The following is a 15,240-nucleotide window of genomic DNA, read 5'->3' on the forward strand; positions in this document are numbered from 1 at the left end:
ACATCGACGTTTGTCCATCTCTAATTTCGGAGATTTTGTTTATGTTTTAATTTGCTGAGTTAAATTGTAAATAAAATAACTCGCCAAGATGTCGTACATGCTTCCACATTTGCACAATGGCTGGCAGGTGGACCAGGCCATTCTCTCCGAGGAAGATCGCGTGGTGGTGAGTGATTGGAAGTGATGGCCCTAGTGGAGCACCACCTGGTCATGTGGGTCTATAACTTGTACATTTGCTTATTAAGGTTATACGATTTGGCCACGATTGGGACCCTGCCTGCATGAAAATGGACGAGGTGATGTACAGCATTGCCGAAAAGGTCAAGAATTTCGCTGTCATATATCTAGTGGATATTACGGAGGTCCCAGACTTCAATAAGATGTACGAGTTGTACGATCCCTGCACGGTGATGTTTTCTTCCGGAACAAGCACATAATGATTGATTTGGGCACGGGAAACAACAACAAGATCAACTGGCCACTGGAGGACAAGCAAGAGATGATCGACATTGTGGAAACAGTATACAGAGGAGCCCGAAAAGGTCGTGGTTTGGTGGTATCCCCCAAGGATTACTCCACCAAGTACAGATACTAAAATGAACAATTTAGTTTAATGTATTCCTATGTTGCAACAAGGACTACTCCATTAAATACAGCTTAACTAACCAACTAGTTTAATGTAAGCCCTACCTTTAGGCCCAACAAATTGATAATCCCAAATAGAAGCCACTCTTGTCTCTTGGCAACTTGTGTATATGTGTTTTCTTCTGGTTTATTTTTCACTTGTCACATTTTCTCATTAATATCGCTAACATGTACATCAATTTTCTTTGTTTTTCTCATATATATAACATTTAACTAAGTTTGTTCTTTAATAGCTCATACTTTTTAAAAATTTTAATCCATTCTTTAAAGTAATCTTGCATTAATAATTCTGTTTTTTTCTTTTTGCGCGTTAGTAGTACACATATTTGTTTTTAATTTCGAATTGCTTTCGTTTACCAATTTTATCAATTACACTTTGAGTTTTAGCTAAGAGGTACATATAGACATCGAGTTTTAAGAACATTCGCAAAATCAAGAAAATAAAGGGTTTTTAGTACAAAAGTATAAAAGAAAACACATTGCAACAAAGGGGCAGCGAAATATACTATTCAAAGTTCACAAACTGAATGCTCTGCGCATTTATTTTACCAAACTTTTTGTCTTCAACACATTGTTATTGTTCATTTAATACAACAGCTCAGTTTTATTACAGATCTATTATGCTTAGGTTTAACAATTGGTTCCGCTACTCGTTTTTTTGACTTACACAAGTTAGGTTTGCTCATTGGTTTCATTATTAGGTATATGTATATTTAGCTACGTTATTAGTTATATGTATATGGTTTTGCTCATCTGAAACAAATCAACGCTACAATTACAATTACAATATTTTCGAATTTTCCATTTTCATTTACTCTTAATCGTTTTTCAGCATATGTAACCAACAATTAATGGGGGGTTTCCTTTTTTATTATATTGATATACCATTTGCATTTTCATTAGGCGCCTTTTCTCGAGTTGATCTCGTCGTACAAAATACTTACTAGTATTAAAAAATATTCAAATAGGGCTCGTTTTATACATGTGTGGTGTATATAAATACATACTTATGCATAGGAAAGGTACAAATCAGGCTCAGGCTGAGGCTCAGGCATATGAGAAAGTCTCTATAGGGGGCTGGGGCACCTCAAAATGCAGCTCTATATCGTACGATCATCGGTATCCTCCACTAATTATGTATTTTGATTTGAATAATACAAGTTATTTGATTTGTTTTCCCTCCCTTGGCTTTAGCTTTTCATAGAAAAATAGAGATGCGTAGGTGGGATGAGTTAGGAAATTGGTTTTAGATATATGTATTTATATTTTCTCAAATTGGTTTTCGATTTTATAACGCTATATTCTGACAACAACTCTATTATATTTCCAACAATTTCGTTTACGAACAGGCATGAGAACGGGGAAATGCGAAAATGTTTATGCAACTTTAGTCTAGCTACGCGTTAAAGACATTTAGGCATCTTTGGGTGGACCTTTCGAGGTCCTTAAGGTCTTCTGTCAGAGTACATTATGTTGCAAGGATGACTTGGATCTCGAGCTCGATCTCGATCCCGATCTCGATTTGTTGTGCAATCTATAAAATTTCTAAATTACAATACTTTAAGTATTTGGCTGCTGTTTAAGACACTAGAAGAGTTTTTTATTGAGAGACATTAGGGGATAGAAAGACTGACTGGCGGCTGGCGATATACCTATAGAAATATATAAACTTTTTCCCTTAGCTTGGCCGCATACAAATATATATACATATTCGCATGCTTGCACTTTCGATTTATAGGTAAAGTGTGAAAAATAAATCCGAGTATCACTACTTAACTTTTAGAGTTCTATTAACAATAATAGACAACAGTCTCTAAGTACGAATACGTTGTTGTTCATGTTACCCTCTGTGTTTTTTATGCCATTTCGATCATTAGAAGGCATGTACTACTGTAACTCCTTATGCCAGACCAACTAACTTATGTTTTGACTAAATGCGCTTAATCTAATCCTCCTTATCTAAGCCTAAATACTCGTCAATACTTGCGTTTCATAGTTCCGGCTCTGGAGCAACCCAGGAAGTTGGTTGCCAGACCATGCGACTAATGAAATTACAGTGAAAACTCCCTAGAACGATTGTATTTTTTTTCTCCTTTACATTTTTGTATATGTGACACAAAATGTGTTCAGTTTAAAGGTCTTCAAATGTAAGGTTTTCTGGCCAAGACAAGTTTGTGATTGGTGACCCCTAAACTTCACTTACTTCTGTGACATTTTCCAAACTTTGATGATATATTGCAAACTGAATTACATTGGTTAAGAATTTTTGGAAGTTTTATCGTAAACGTGGCTTTCCACTGGTAAGTTATTTGATTAGTGACCCTTTTATTTTATTAATTTTGATCACATTTTCCAAACCGTATTTCAAAGTGTCTTTTATTTTTTCCTAAAGTATTCTGAACTACAGTTTTAAAGAACCTTAGAATTTTGTATGCCCGCTGAGGAGTTTAGCAGTGTGATTGGTGACCCCAAGTGTTCATTAACTTTGGTGATATTCTTAAACTGAATTTAATTAGGGTTTTACCATTTCCAAACCGAATTTTAAAATGGTTTCTGAGTTCATTTTCTATGAACCTGAGTTATAATTTTTAAGGAATCTTAAAAGTTTTAGAGTAAGTTTTGATCATTTCTAAGGAGTGTTCACTGTAAACCCCAATAGCCTGCGTACAAAGTCAGTTGCTAAGCTCTTAATTAGTGGCCCGGCCCTGGGAACTGCCTGCGCTGGAGCAGTGGCAACCAGCTGGGCTAGAAGAGTGTCTCCTTGGACCATTTCCTGGAAGTGCCGGGCAGGCTGGGATCCCTTTTCTCGCCGCTGGCATCCGCAGGGTGCTGCTGCACCTGCTGGTCATCCGCCTGCTCGTTGGGCAGCCGGATCAGGGGAAGCTCTAGCATGACAGTCGTTGTTGGTGCACCACTAGCTCCATCTCCAGTTCCAGTTGCCGATCCACTCTCACAGCTCAGATTGGTGGCACTCCGGCTGATCCCGCTGGCAGGAGCCTTCCTCAGGATCAAATCCTTGAGGGAGGCGGGCACACAGATGCTGCTCTGCTGCGTGGCTATCACCGAATCGGAAACGGACGAGGCGCAGGGATCGTGGACCAGCCGGATGGCATTCGTTGGCAGTTGAGCAGTTGGCTGCTGGGGATTATTGTCCATCCGGCTGCTCACAACCGGAGCGGGTATGGAAATGGGATGGGGAATGGGACTAGGACTGGGCGTGGAACGGCCCAAGCTGATCACCGTGTTCAGGCTGCTGTATTGCGTATGGGTGGCGGACTCTCCTCCATCGCCTCCTCCGCCTCCTCCTCCTCCTCCTGCCAGAATCTGAGGATCAGCCAAGCCCAGTTCCGTATTTAGTGTAGAACAGGTATCCTCCTCTGTTGTAGTGGTCGTTGTGGTTGTCGTCGTCGTCTGCGGATCACTGTACTGCTGGAGCAGGGGTCCCCGCCTAGGAGGACTCTGGCTGATTACCGCTCCGAAGTGGGTTTCCAGCGGCGGAGCGACTGCCTCCGGCAAACCCATGTGGAACTGTTGCAGCTGCAGCGGTACCTGGTTGATCAAGGCCACCCGTTCACTGGTGGAGGTGGCGCTTATAGTGCGATGTCTTTGGAGGAGGGGCCTCCGCGGCCTGGCACCACCACCTATGGCCATGGGTAGCCTCTTCGCGGGCAGCTGGACAGGATTGGGCTTGGAAGCGGCCTGTGCCTGCGCCTGAGCCTGAGCCTGCGCCTGAGCAGCTGCCTCTTGCTCCTCACTGTCGCTGCTCAGCTGCTGCATATCATCGTCCGTGTCCGCCGGACTCTCCAGCCCAAAAACCGAATCCTCTTCCAGGGAGCGCAGCTCGGAGTCGGGATACTCCAGCGAGGATATCTTGAAGGAACTTAGTGAGGCCAATGGGGCACGCTTCTCCGGATTTGTGTTGCCCCCCGGGAGGGGTGGTAGTTTGTGGGACACTGAGACAGTGGCCAGACTGAGGCTGCCACCGTTCAGCCGCTCCAGACTCACCGGTGTGCTGTCCACACTGATGCTACTGGAGCTGGTTGTTCCTGGCACGGGAACCGGAACCGTAACCGGAACTGCTGCATTTGCCGTATAGGGAAAGCTATTGTTGTTGCTCTCATTCCGCTGCAGCTCCACCAGGGTGAGTTTGCGCCGGGGCAAGCTCACACCCAGACGCAGTTCCTCCGAGGGTGAGTCGCAGAAGTGGAACCCCTGATGCACACTGGTGGGCGGGGCCGATTGGATGGGCTTGGGCAGCGGCAGGGCCAAGTCCACAGTGCTCTCCTGGTTATACGGATAGACATCCACTGTATCCGCACTTATGGAGTGGATTTGCTGCTTCCGGCCCGCCTGAGCACTATCCGGATCGTAGGACACTATGCTGTGCTTTCGCTTGATGTTGCTGGCACTCAGATTGGAGGGTCTACTGCCATTTAACGATCCCGATGCGGATCCCTCGTGGACACTCCTCTCCGAGGGACATGGCGAAGCCTTGGGCGTCGGCTGAATCACCTGTATATCCGGATAGTAGTAGTCCCAGTTCTCGATGCTCGATGTCCGCGAGGCAGTCGATAGCTTCCTCTGCAGCGTGGGCGGCAGGTTGCCCATGCAGCCACCCATGTAAGCGGAGGTGCGCCGCTCCAGGTAGGAGCTATCCGTGCTGCAGCAGGTCATGGCACTGCTCCTCCGGGAATCCTGACCCTGCGCGGGATACACAAGGTAGTCAGATTTCAGAATGGATTTATTGGGGAAAGAATAAAAACATTTATACAAAAATAAAGTGGTAAAAATAAATATCTGTCTATTGAATTCAATATTTTATGTCTAAAACTAAAATATACAATCATAATTTTAAATACAAAGACCGTAAATATTAATTTTTAAATTTATTAACTTAATTAATGAATTATTTTTGTGTTTAGAAAAAAACTCTTAAAAGCTTACATTTAAAATGGGACCCATTTTATTTAAAAGCATTATATATGAGTTTAATACGGTTTCAACATAAATACAATTTTTAAATGTTTAAATCGGTTCCGAAAAATATAAAAATAAAATGACTTAAAATAATGTAAAATCAGAGCGAAAACTATTTGAATTGAGTATTAAATTCTTGGATTTACTACGTTTCTTCAGCAGTGCACTCACCGCCATTGGTACGGACAGAAATCCCGGCTTGCTGCGCGTGGAGTCCGTTCTCTGATGCTGATGGTGCACCGGTTCATCATCTGGGGCACCTGGCTGCATGTGGTACTCCTCCGCCTCCAGTTCGTCCTCCGTCTCCACGAAATAGTCATCGGTGCCGAAGCTGCCGCCCATTGGGTAATTGCTGAAGATGCGCGACGACTCGGATCCGCTCTTGCGGCGGCCCACATGACCGGATCCGGGTCCTCCTCCGCCGGACATGGAGGAGTAGGAGAAGCGACGCGGAGGCTCCAGCAGATAGCTGTATCCCACTGGCACGCCCACTCCCACGCCACCTGAAAGGTAATAAGATGGGGGTTTTATTTTATTAAGTTAATTAGATAAGAGAGAAGTAGAGTTAATTCTTGTAAAAAAAACAATTTCCCAAAAAAAATATGTATGATAAAACATTCTAATAAATTTTCATGAAGAATATTTAAAAATACAGCAATGGCAGCAATTATCTTGAAGATCCTCTAAAAAAAGTTAAATTTTAATGGACCTCATATATTAACCATTATATAATAAAAAATTAAAAGAAATTAGATTAATTTAAAAAAAACCTTATGAAGGGACACCGACCTTAAGTATATAAGTTCTATAAAAAGTGCGTTAAAGTATTGAGCACTAACAAATTCTACCTTAAATAGAGGTATAATAGAAAAATGCGACAGGTATGAAAAAAGCCATAACTTTGTAGGTTTTGCTCTGCTCGAATTAAAATTAAGGAATACCATTCTTTTTTTTTTAATTTTTAATGTTTTAAAAGCTATCAAACATTTTACATTGACTACTGCTTTAAATAGAAATATTCTAAAGTTATGAAAACTAAAATTTTTAAAACTTTTTACATTCATTAAAAATATTTTTAAAAAACATTTGCTTTTTAAGAACAATCCTCTTTTAAATGGACTCACCCATGGAACCGCAGCGATATCCCCGATTGAGCAGCGGCGGCGCACTGACATTGCCCAGTGAGAGCATGCGCTGCCGTCGGTAGACCATCGCATCGTACTCATCCGGATAGATGGACATCCCGGTGGCGACGATGGCGTCGTGGATCTCGCGCTCCTCCTCCTCCTGCATGCACACCGCTGCCACGGCTGCCATTTTGGGGTCCTTGAGGACCTTCAGGGTCTCGTTGCTGCTGCTGCGACTCTTCCACACGATCAGGAATACCATCAGGCCGAAGAAGCCGCCCAAAGTGGCGGCGATCCTGACGCCCGTCATCACGTCATATGTGGCAAAGAACTCCGCCCGAATTCTGGCCCGTTCCGCTGCATTTTCCGCATCTGTCAGATTTTGCTCGCCCGGCGGTAGGAGCGGCATGTAGGGCGTGGCCGTGACGTGGGCGTGGGCGGGTGCAGTGGGCGTGGCAGTGTGGCTGTGGTAGCTGCTGTTGTTGCTGTTGTTGCTGCTGTTGCTGTTGCTGTTGCTAATATGGTGATTTGAAAGCGCCGCCGGTGTCGGTGATGGCGACGCTGGATTCTCATGCAGGACATCAGGACTCGTGTCAATAAGAGCCGACACGTGTCGATTGCTGTTGCTGTTGATGTTGCTGTTGCTGGCGGCACGACGTGCAATGCGTTGCTGTTGCAGCTGATGATGTTGCTGCTGTTCCGGCTGATAATGTTGCTGATGCTTCTGCTGCAGGTGTGGTGACTTTTGCTGATGTTGCTCCTGTTGCTGTGGCCAAAGTTGCTCCTCTTGTTGCCGCGCGGCGCCAGAGGCATGACTAGGATCGACTGGTGTTGCTCCGGTATTTGCGGTTGCTGTTGCTGTTGTTGCTGTGGAGGGCGTTGCTGCAGACGACGAGGCACGTCGTGAAAGTTTGGCCATCTCTATTTAAACATTTTCTGCAAATAAATAAATTATATAAATTTAATAGTTTTGCATTACTGAATTTTAAATGCATAGAAATATTTTATTTCAAAAGCAAATAACTTTAAAGAGATATTAAAATGTTTTTTATTTAATAATATAAAAGAGATCTGAGAAAGATTTTCTCTTAATAGTAAAGACAAATATTAAAAATGTTTTCTTGTGCACAATAGGAAATTCAAATATTTTTATTGAAATTAATTACTTTAACATTAATATAGTTTAAATAAAATTAGCTTTTTTATTTAAAAGCAATTAACCTTAAAGTAATAAATAATCAATTTAATATTTTAAATTCAATATGTATAGCTATCGATAATGATACTAGTATAAAAAGTCTATAGCCTACACTATTATCTCATTTTAATGTAAAAATGGTTTATCTTATCGCTAAACCCACTTTTTTAACTAAAAAAATGTATACCTTTATCCATATTTTATTTTAAAAAAATAAAAATAAACTTAAATTTTTCAGCTTCCTGAATACATAAGTGCCTTATACTTTACGGCAACTTGCCACTTAGCCGCTTATTTGGGTGAGCAAACTGTGGCAGTTTTATGCTCCTCCACTGGACCTGGCTAACTGCCCATGAAAGTGTTAGTCACGAACAAATTGGCCATACAATATCGACGTGACTGCCATTCAAGCCAACCGTGTGATGCTGCTGCAAATGGTCCAATGAAATTAACGGATATCCACTTGCGGCGAAAGTGTGCCACATAAAATATATACTTAGTACAACTTTAAAAATAAAGTAATGAAGATTTTCAGCTTTAAACTGTATTATTTCCTGTTTACTGATTTAATAAATTGATTAAGAAAATGAAACTGAAACATTTAAAATGCAAGAAGACAAATGGCAAGCAAAACGTGCTCGAAATATATTTGATTTCCAAGGATACCCCTCTTAATTTTCACTACCACGTTTCAACACCTTTTGCTTCAAGCTGCGTTTTCAAGAAATGCCATTCCCATCCTTCGTCCTTGCACGTCCTTAACCCATTAAAACACCATCAAAAACCATCCACATTTCTTGGAGCATTCTTCAAACTTTTTAATTGTTTTCAGCGCTTTAGCTGATTTTCCAGTTTCTCTAGGCAAACATTCCCGTGGGGAAATACTTGGTACATTTTTAACATTTTGTTGAAATGAGTAAATTAATGTAGCTCACACACACACACAGATACAGACACACACACAGGGTCCCATTGCCTGTAGCATCTTCTTTGGCGGTATCCTTGGATTTTCAACAAGTTGCACGCTCAAAAATTCAGAAGGACACTGTATCCTGTTGCCGTTGTGTGTGGCCATTGTCTATTGTCATTGGCAGCTAGTTGGTCAGCTTTCCCAGCTTCCCCCTCGGCTTTTCCAGCCCCCTCCACGCCCCCTTGAAGCCACCATCTAATTGTTCGTTTTGTATTGACAGTCGCGCAATTGCGGAGCTCCGCTCTGCTGAATTTTCTATCTGAGCTGTTCTTTCCTTCCACCTATTTTGTATGTCCTTGCAAAGGGTATTTCAATTTTAGTGAAAAGTTTGTAAGGTATATACATTCTGGATCAGCATTACTGGGAGAGTCTGTCCGTTTCTACGCAAACTTGTGTTTTTAATTTATTTTTAAAATCTATATGAATGTAACTTTCACAAAAGAGCATATAAATTAATATAATATGGCTCCCTGGAATTAATTAATTATTTTAAGAGCAATTATTTTAACAGTTAGGGTATGAAAAATTCGGCTTGTTTCTTTCTTGTTCTATATATGTCCTGGCAAACGCTTTGTCCTGCCAAGGACGGCGCGACATTCAGTCAGTCAGGGAGCAAGATGATGATTATTGCAAAAGTTTTGGTCTAACACTCGTACTCGTACTCGTACTGTTCCATGCCACCTTAAACCTCCTACCTTGGCTTATTTCGGTTTTCCATTTCCTTTCCAACTTGGCCGGCAAACAAGAAAGTTTTAATGGCTATTATACATTGGCCATAATTCGTGTCCAACTTCCATGCAAATAACGAGGGCAGAAAAAAAATGTAAAACACAATTTGCAGTCTAAGCAATTCGGAGTGATTTTTAATGGGCCCCCACAGTTGGCGGATTCTTTTGCCGGGCAATTATTTTTGAATTCCACTAATGGCTGCGAAATTTGTCTACTTTTCCATACAGACTCGCGACTTGCGACTCGGTGAAAAGCGCAACTTTCCAAAGAACTTATTGGAATGGGAAAATAAAAATGAAAAGCTTTTTCAATAAGGTCATTACTTATTTCACTGGACAACGATCTTTTTTTAAACTATGGTATTAAATTTAACTATACTTATAATAATTATAATTATAATTTATTTGTAAAAAGCTATCACATCAGTTTTACTTAAAATATGATGAAAATTTAAATGCATTTTTTAAATGGTATCTATTTGTCACATTTAGTTAAATTAATAATTGTAAAATGAATTGTATCTCCTTAAAACTTGTTTTTTTTTCCAAAATTTATTTGAGTTTTTTTCAAGCTCTTGCAACTGTCTCTGAAGAATTATATTTTTTTTGCTCGAGAAAACAAAGTTATTGAACACTTGTAATAAGTTGCAGCTTCCGTTTCGTTTTCCGTATAGAACAAGAACAAATGCTTTAAAGAAGACAAAGTGTTGAAGCTACCGTTGAGTCCCATTGATGGATTAGCACATTTGGGGATTGGGTTTGCTGCTGGGCACGGATAATTGCCTTTGGCTCAGCTCACAAAACAAAAACAAAAACGAAAAAAAAGGACAAACAATATACGTACAAAACATTAACAATGTCCGCTCGATGAACGTGTGTATCAACGCCATATCGATGTCAAAGCGGCCGTTTTTTTTGGTGTGGTATTAGAACTGGGTAGAAAATGAGCGGAAAATAGGTGGCTCAAGCCAAGCTAAACAACAACAATGTGTTGCTTGTTGCACCCTGTTGTTGCAGCATGATGAATGATTGTGGTTTTGGGCCGTCGGAAAATTGGACAAATGGACAGGGAACAACGGAAAACGGACAAACATGCTGACAGGCGGCCTCGATTTGGATTTGAGTACACGGTGCGTATGCGTAATGCGTGAAAGGAGGAAAATATATACATTACATATATGCTATATATATATAAAGATATCTGCAGTATTTTGAGACTGTCGTATTTTTACTTTGGCAAATGAAATTGACGGCAAATCAATTGAAATTGTGTATATATATATATGTGTAAGCTTATACAAAAATGCTTTTGTCCGATTTTGGGGCCACCTCGAATTGACTTTGCCACCCAGCCAACAAACAATGAAATCAGTCATGTGAATTGAGGCGTGCTGCCATAAATACAGAATACATGATTTAAATAGAAACAGTTAAAGGAAAGTAAAAGTTTTTACTTTTTATTTTCATATGATATAAACAAAAACAGTTAAGGGAAAGGTAAAGTTTTTTTTTTTTATTTTAATATTAAATAAACAAAAAGTTCACCCTTAAATTGGTTTGATAGATTTATCTTTATCCCAAATAAATTTATTTCCCATAAAGATAAAAGAAAGTCCCTGCTCAGACAGCTTTGGTGATTTATTGAGCAACGATTTTCAATCCATTGATTTTTGTAACACCCAATGAATCCCTACTTAAATGTCCATCATTGTCATCACGCAGACACACACCCGTTTGAGCATCTTAAGTGTTCTACACACCCACACAAAGTACAAAAGAGACCACATATACGACCACCTAAGCGGCTTAAAGGAGCATTAGGCAAATGAAAATACTCAAGGGCAAAAATTGTAGGGCCTTTTTTCTTGCAATTCGATTTGCTGTCCTTCAACTTGGCTTGCATTTAATATTTTTTTTAATTAGCTAAACTGCTGACTTAGCTGGGGAATTGAATATTTTAAGGGCTTAAATGCAGCGAAGTGGAGGCTTTAAAATAGAGAATGGAAAGTATTGAGTGGCTTTCAGCGATTCTGCCTGCCTTATTAGTGTCTGCTTTGTCTTTGCTTTAACAGAAGAAGCACACAATGCCGCACAGTCGGGGCCAAATTATGAGAATAACGGCATTCCACAGCCGCGCCTACAGAAAGTCCTGCCTGTCCTTTAGTCCTCCGGTCCGTCTGTACTCCCGCCTGCATCCTTCCTCCACACAGCCGTGCGCCATTTAACAAACATTCCGTTAATCTGCTACACTCAGCAGCCCCATGGCCACGAGCCTGCCTCCCACATCCACATCCACATCCGCTCCTTTATCCTGATCCTGCGCCCGTACTTGTGCCGCTCCCAGCTCTGCCCTTTTGGCTATTTGTCCGAAAATACAGGAAAAATAAATAAAAGTGTATATTTAAATCCATCAAATGGTACAGTAAAAAGTTGTATCAACTGCAAGTACTTTTTGATTTAAGGCAAGTTATTAAAGGAACAATTTTGATTTCATTTAATTAATCTTGAAAAATTTATAAAAATGTTTTCAGCATTTTATTATATTGATTGGCAAATATCTTTTTCAAAAATGTTTTATGGTCTCCACAAGTCATTGAAATTGCTATTAAAAATGTATTTTAATTATAGCAGAAAGTATTATAAGTGATAAACGCAGAACAGGACAAATGTGTTTAAGTCTGAGGCCAAAATAATTAATATTATTTTAACTTTACTTCAAAAGTCTTAAATATCCAGCTTTATACTTAAATTGAAGTCTACTTAATTGGTGTGTACAAATTGAATTTAAGGCACACACTTTTAAAATGTACTGAAAAATAGAAACAATTGAATAAATTCTGTTTGGGCAAAAGCGCACGTACTACGAAACCTATTTGGATGATTGAATTTTGGTTTTGCCAAACATGCAAGGTACCCATTGCCAAATGCCTTCAGGTGTTTTAAATGTTTGATGTGGCTTGTTTTTTTGCATGTCAGCACTGGTGTTGTGTGTGTGTGTGTGTCTGTGTTACCTCATGCCGTAGAACTCGGCGATGTTGTCCTCGTTGTTACTGCTTATTGTTGTGCTTTTATTGTTATGGCCATGTTTTTTGCCCTCAGTACCGCGCCTGCTCTTTTTTGTTTGCTGTTTCATTTGGCGGCATTGTTGCTCCTGCCCCCGCCCCCGCCCCTGCCACGCCTCTACCGCCCCTAAATATATATGTGTTTTTGTGAGCTGCCTTTGTCTTTAGTGCTAAGCGTTTTACGTTTATGATCCCAACTCAGCCCCAGACAAACAGAAACAAAATACATACAGACAGACAGACAGAAACCCTGACTCCCGGGCTTATGTGTCGCTTACAAATGACTTTTGAATTGCATTCCGGTTATTGCCACTCATTCGAGCACAAATTATGCACTTAAAGGCCATTTTTTTGGCACCCACAAAACGAAAAAAGGCAAAATTCGATTGCTTTCTGTGTCACGTTTTGAATTTGTTCTACTTTTAATATTTGCTCAAATATTTACCAGGATTACGTGCCTGGCCTCGGCAAAAGATATTCGGGCAAGGATGCCCAGATAAGTGACTGAAAATGACGCCAGGTCGAGTTGGTTTCCCAAAGCTGTTTCTACTGCCCCATTTCTTCTGCCATTTGCCACCTTAATAATTTACTGTCAACTTGTATATTTATTGCTTAATCGCTCGGAAGACCACAGATAATGCAGTAATATGTGTGTGTGTGCTTGTGGTCTGTCCATAAATCAAATTCATTTCGGCAAATGAAGTCAATTTGTAGTCAAAAGTCAATGGTAATTGAATCAGGGCTGACATTTTGAAGACAATTTTGTTAATTTAGAACAATAAAAAGACCCTATTCGGAATTCTTTATTTTTTTCATAAAACTAAAAATATTTTTGTAAAGCAACGTTTACAAAACAAAATACATTTAATACCATTCATTAATGAATATTAAATATAAACCAAATTCGAGGGCCTAATCATTATGTGGAATAAAAAGTGAATTAATTTAGAAATATTTGTGCCATCACTGAATACAATATTTCATAAGCACAAACACAAAACCCATGATGTTTGTCGATATCAATGGGGATTAACTTGAATTAAAGCCTGAGAAATTGATTTGGAAATCAATGGTAGGGGAAATTTCCACACTTAGTTACATTTATTTTCATTTCACAAATTAATCAGTTAGCTTTTGAGTACCAATTAACTTGGGTATGCTTTTTTAAAGATCTAATGTTATTTAAATGGTAGATTATGATTACAAGAAATTACTTAGTGATTGGAATATTTTAGCAATGTAACTATAAAATAACGTTACTTAAGGATAGAATAGTTGAGCAATACTGAAAAAAAGCAGTCTTAAGATCTCAATATTTTTAAATGGTAGATTAAGATTTAAAGTCGTTACAGAAATTCATCGTAAGCTCTTAGTCGCTTTAAATTGCAGATTTAAATAAACCTAATTCTAATTTCACTTGCTTTTAAAACAAGCCTTGGTAATAAAACAGCTTTCTCATTTAGTACCAGCCAGGCCAATGATTATTTAAGTTCCTAGTAAACCTCCCTGGTGACCCCATAAAAAGTGCCATTAAATGTCTTCTATGGCCAATAGCTTTGGCAGCTGTTTTCTGGCCGAAAGCTTGGACGAGTAGTTAAATTAACAACTAATTTAAAACAATTTTTATGTGGCAGCCGGACAAATGGCTGCCCACGCTTCTCCAAAGGACAATGAGCCATGTCACTGGCTGTCCAAGGTCTGACACTCTGACATTCTGACATTTTGACTTTGGTGCCAGTTGTTGGTGGTGGTGGCCTGTCATGTGGGTGGACAAAGACGTCTAGACAAATTTATAACGACTGTTGTTATCCATTTGACGGCAGCAGCATCAGCATCAGAAACAGCAAAACATTCCACAGCGGACATTTAATTTTGACACCCATAGTCTTTTGGGTCAGCCAGAAAGTGGAGTCAAGTGTCAATTAAATGCTATTTTGCCAGCACTATTGCTATCGCCAACACATGGCGTATTCGTAATTTACTTCACCGCCACAACAAATGACATTAAGTTTGCCTCCTGCCAGCTTTTCCCGCTTTTCTTTCCACCGACTGACACTTGACTTGGGCTTCCTGTTTGTTTTGTTCGCATATGTACCATCTGTATCCTTTACAGCGGCGTTAAAGTGCCGAGCAAAGAAGTATAATGAACGCGCCACAAAGTATGCAGCAGAAACGCACACATGCACAGGAAATAAACGTCGCTTGAGTTAACAATTACTGACACCATTAAAGTTGTTGCCTGCCACGCCCACTGCCCCAACGAACACCGCCCTCAACCTTTTGTCTAGCAAAGGCTGTCGTTGTGCACTGGGAGAAAAAAAATGGGAATATAAAAGTATTTATGGGTGTTTTCTTAACTTCATTCTTCACAACTAATTTTTGTTTCGTCAATAAAATAATAAATATATATTCTTTATCTTTTCTCAGTAGATATTTAAAAATAAATACAAAGAAGTTCGGAAGAAGACTTTAAATTTTCATTGCTGTTGTCATTTAAATTAACATTTTTCTGAGTATAGTTTTCTTGCAGCTT

General features: G+C 39.9%; 2 protein-coding genes across 11 annotated transcripts in view; one reads left to right on the forward strand and one right to left on the reverse strand.

The window, feature by feature from the left end:
• On the forward strand, positions 1-759 carry LOC128262018 (thioredoxin-like protein 4A). Its single transcript, XM_052996029.1, is given in 3 exon segments — positions 1-166; positions 246-411; positions 414-759. Coding segments are annotated over 3 exon segments (426 nt in total). The 5' UTR covers positions 1-88; the 3' UTR covers positions 596-759.
• Positions 673-15,240, reverse strand: part of LOC128262004 (uncharacterized) — a 53,259-nt gene continuing 38,691 nt past the window's right edge. For all 10 annotated transcript variants that reach the window (XM_052996007.1, XM_052996002.1, XM_052996004.1 and 7 more), the window contains 3 exons: positions 6,747-7,685; positions 5,794-6,125; positions 673-5,346 (listed from right to left, as the gene is read on the reverse strand). In XM_052996007.1, coding sequence (XP_052851967.1) covers positions 3,391-5,346; positions 5,794-6,125; positions 6,747-7,668 — 3,210 coding nt within the window. In that variant the 5' untranslated portion in view covers positions 7,669-7,685 and the 3' untranslated portion in view covers positions 673-3,390. The remainder of the gene's footprint in view (positions 5,347-5,793; positions 6,126-6,746; positions 7,686-15,240) is intronic.

Source organism: Drosophila gunungcola, unplaced genomic scaffold, assembly GCF_025200985.1.
Source record: "Drosophila gunungcola strain Sukarami unplaced genomic scaffold, Dgunungcola_SK_2 000001F, whole genome shotgun sequence".
Classification (NCBI taxonomy): Eukaryota; Metazoa; Arthropoda; class Insecta; order Diptera; family Drosophilidae; genus Drosophila; species Drosophila gunungcola.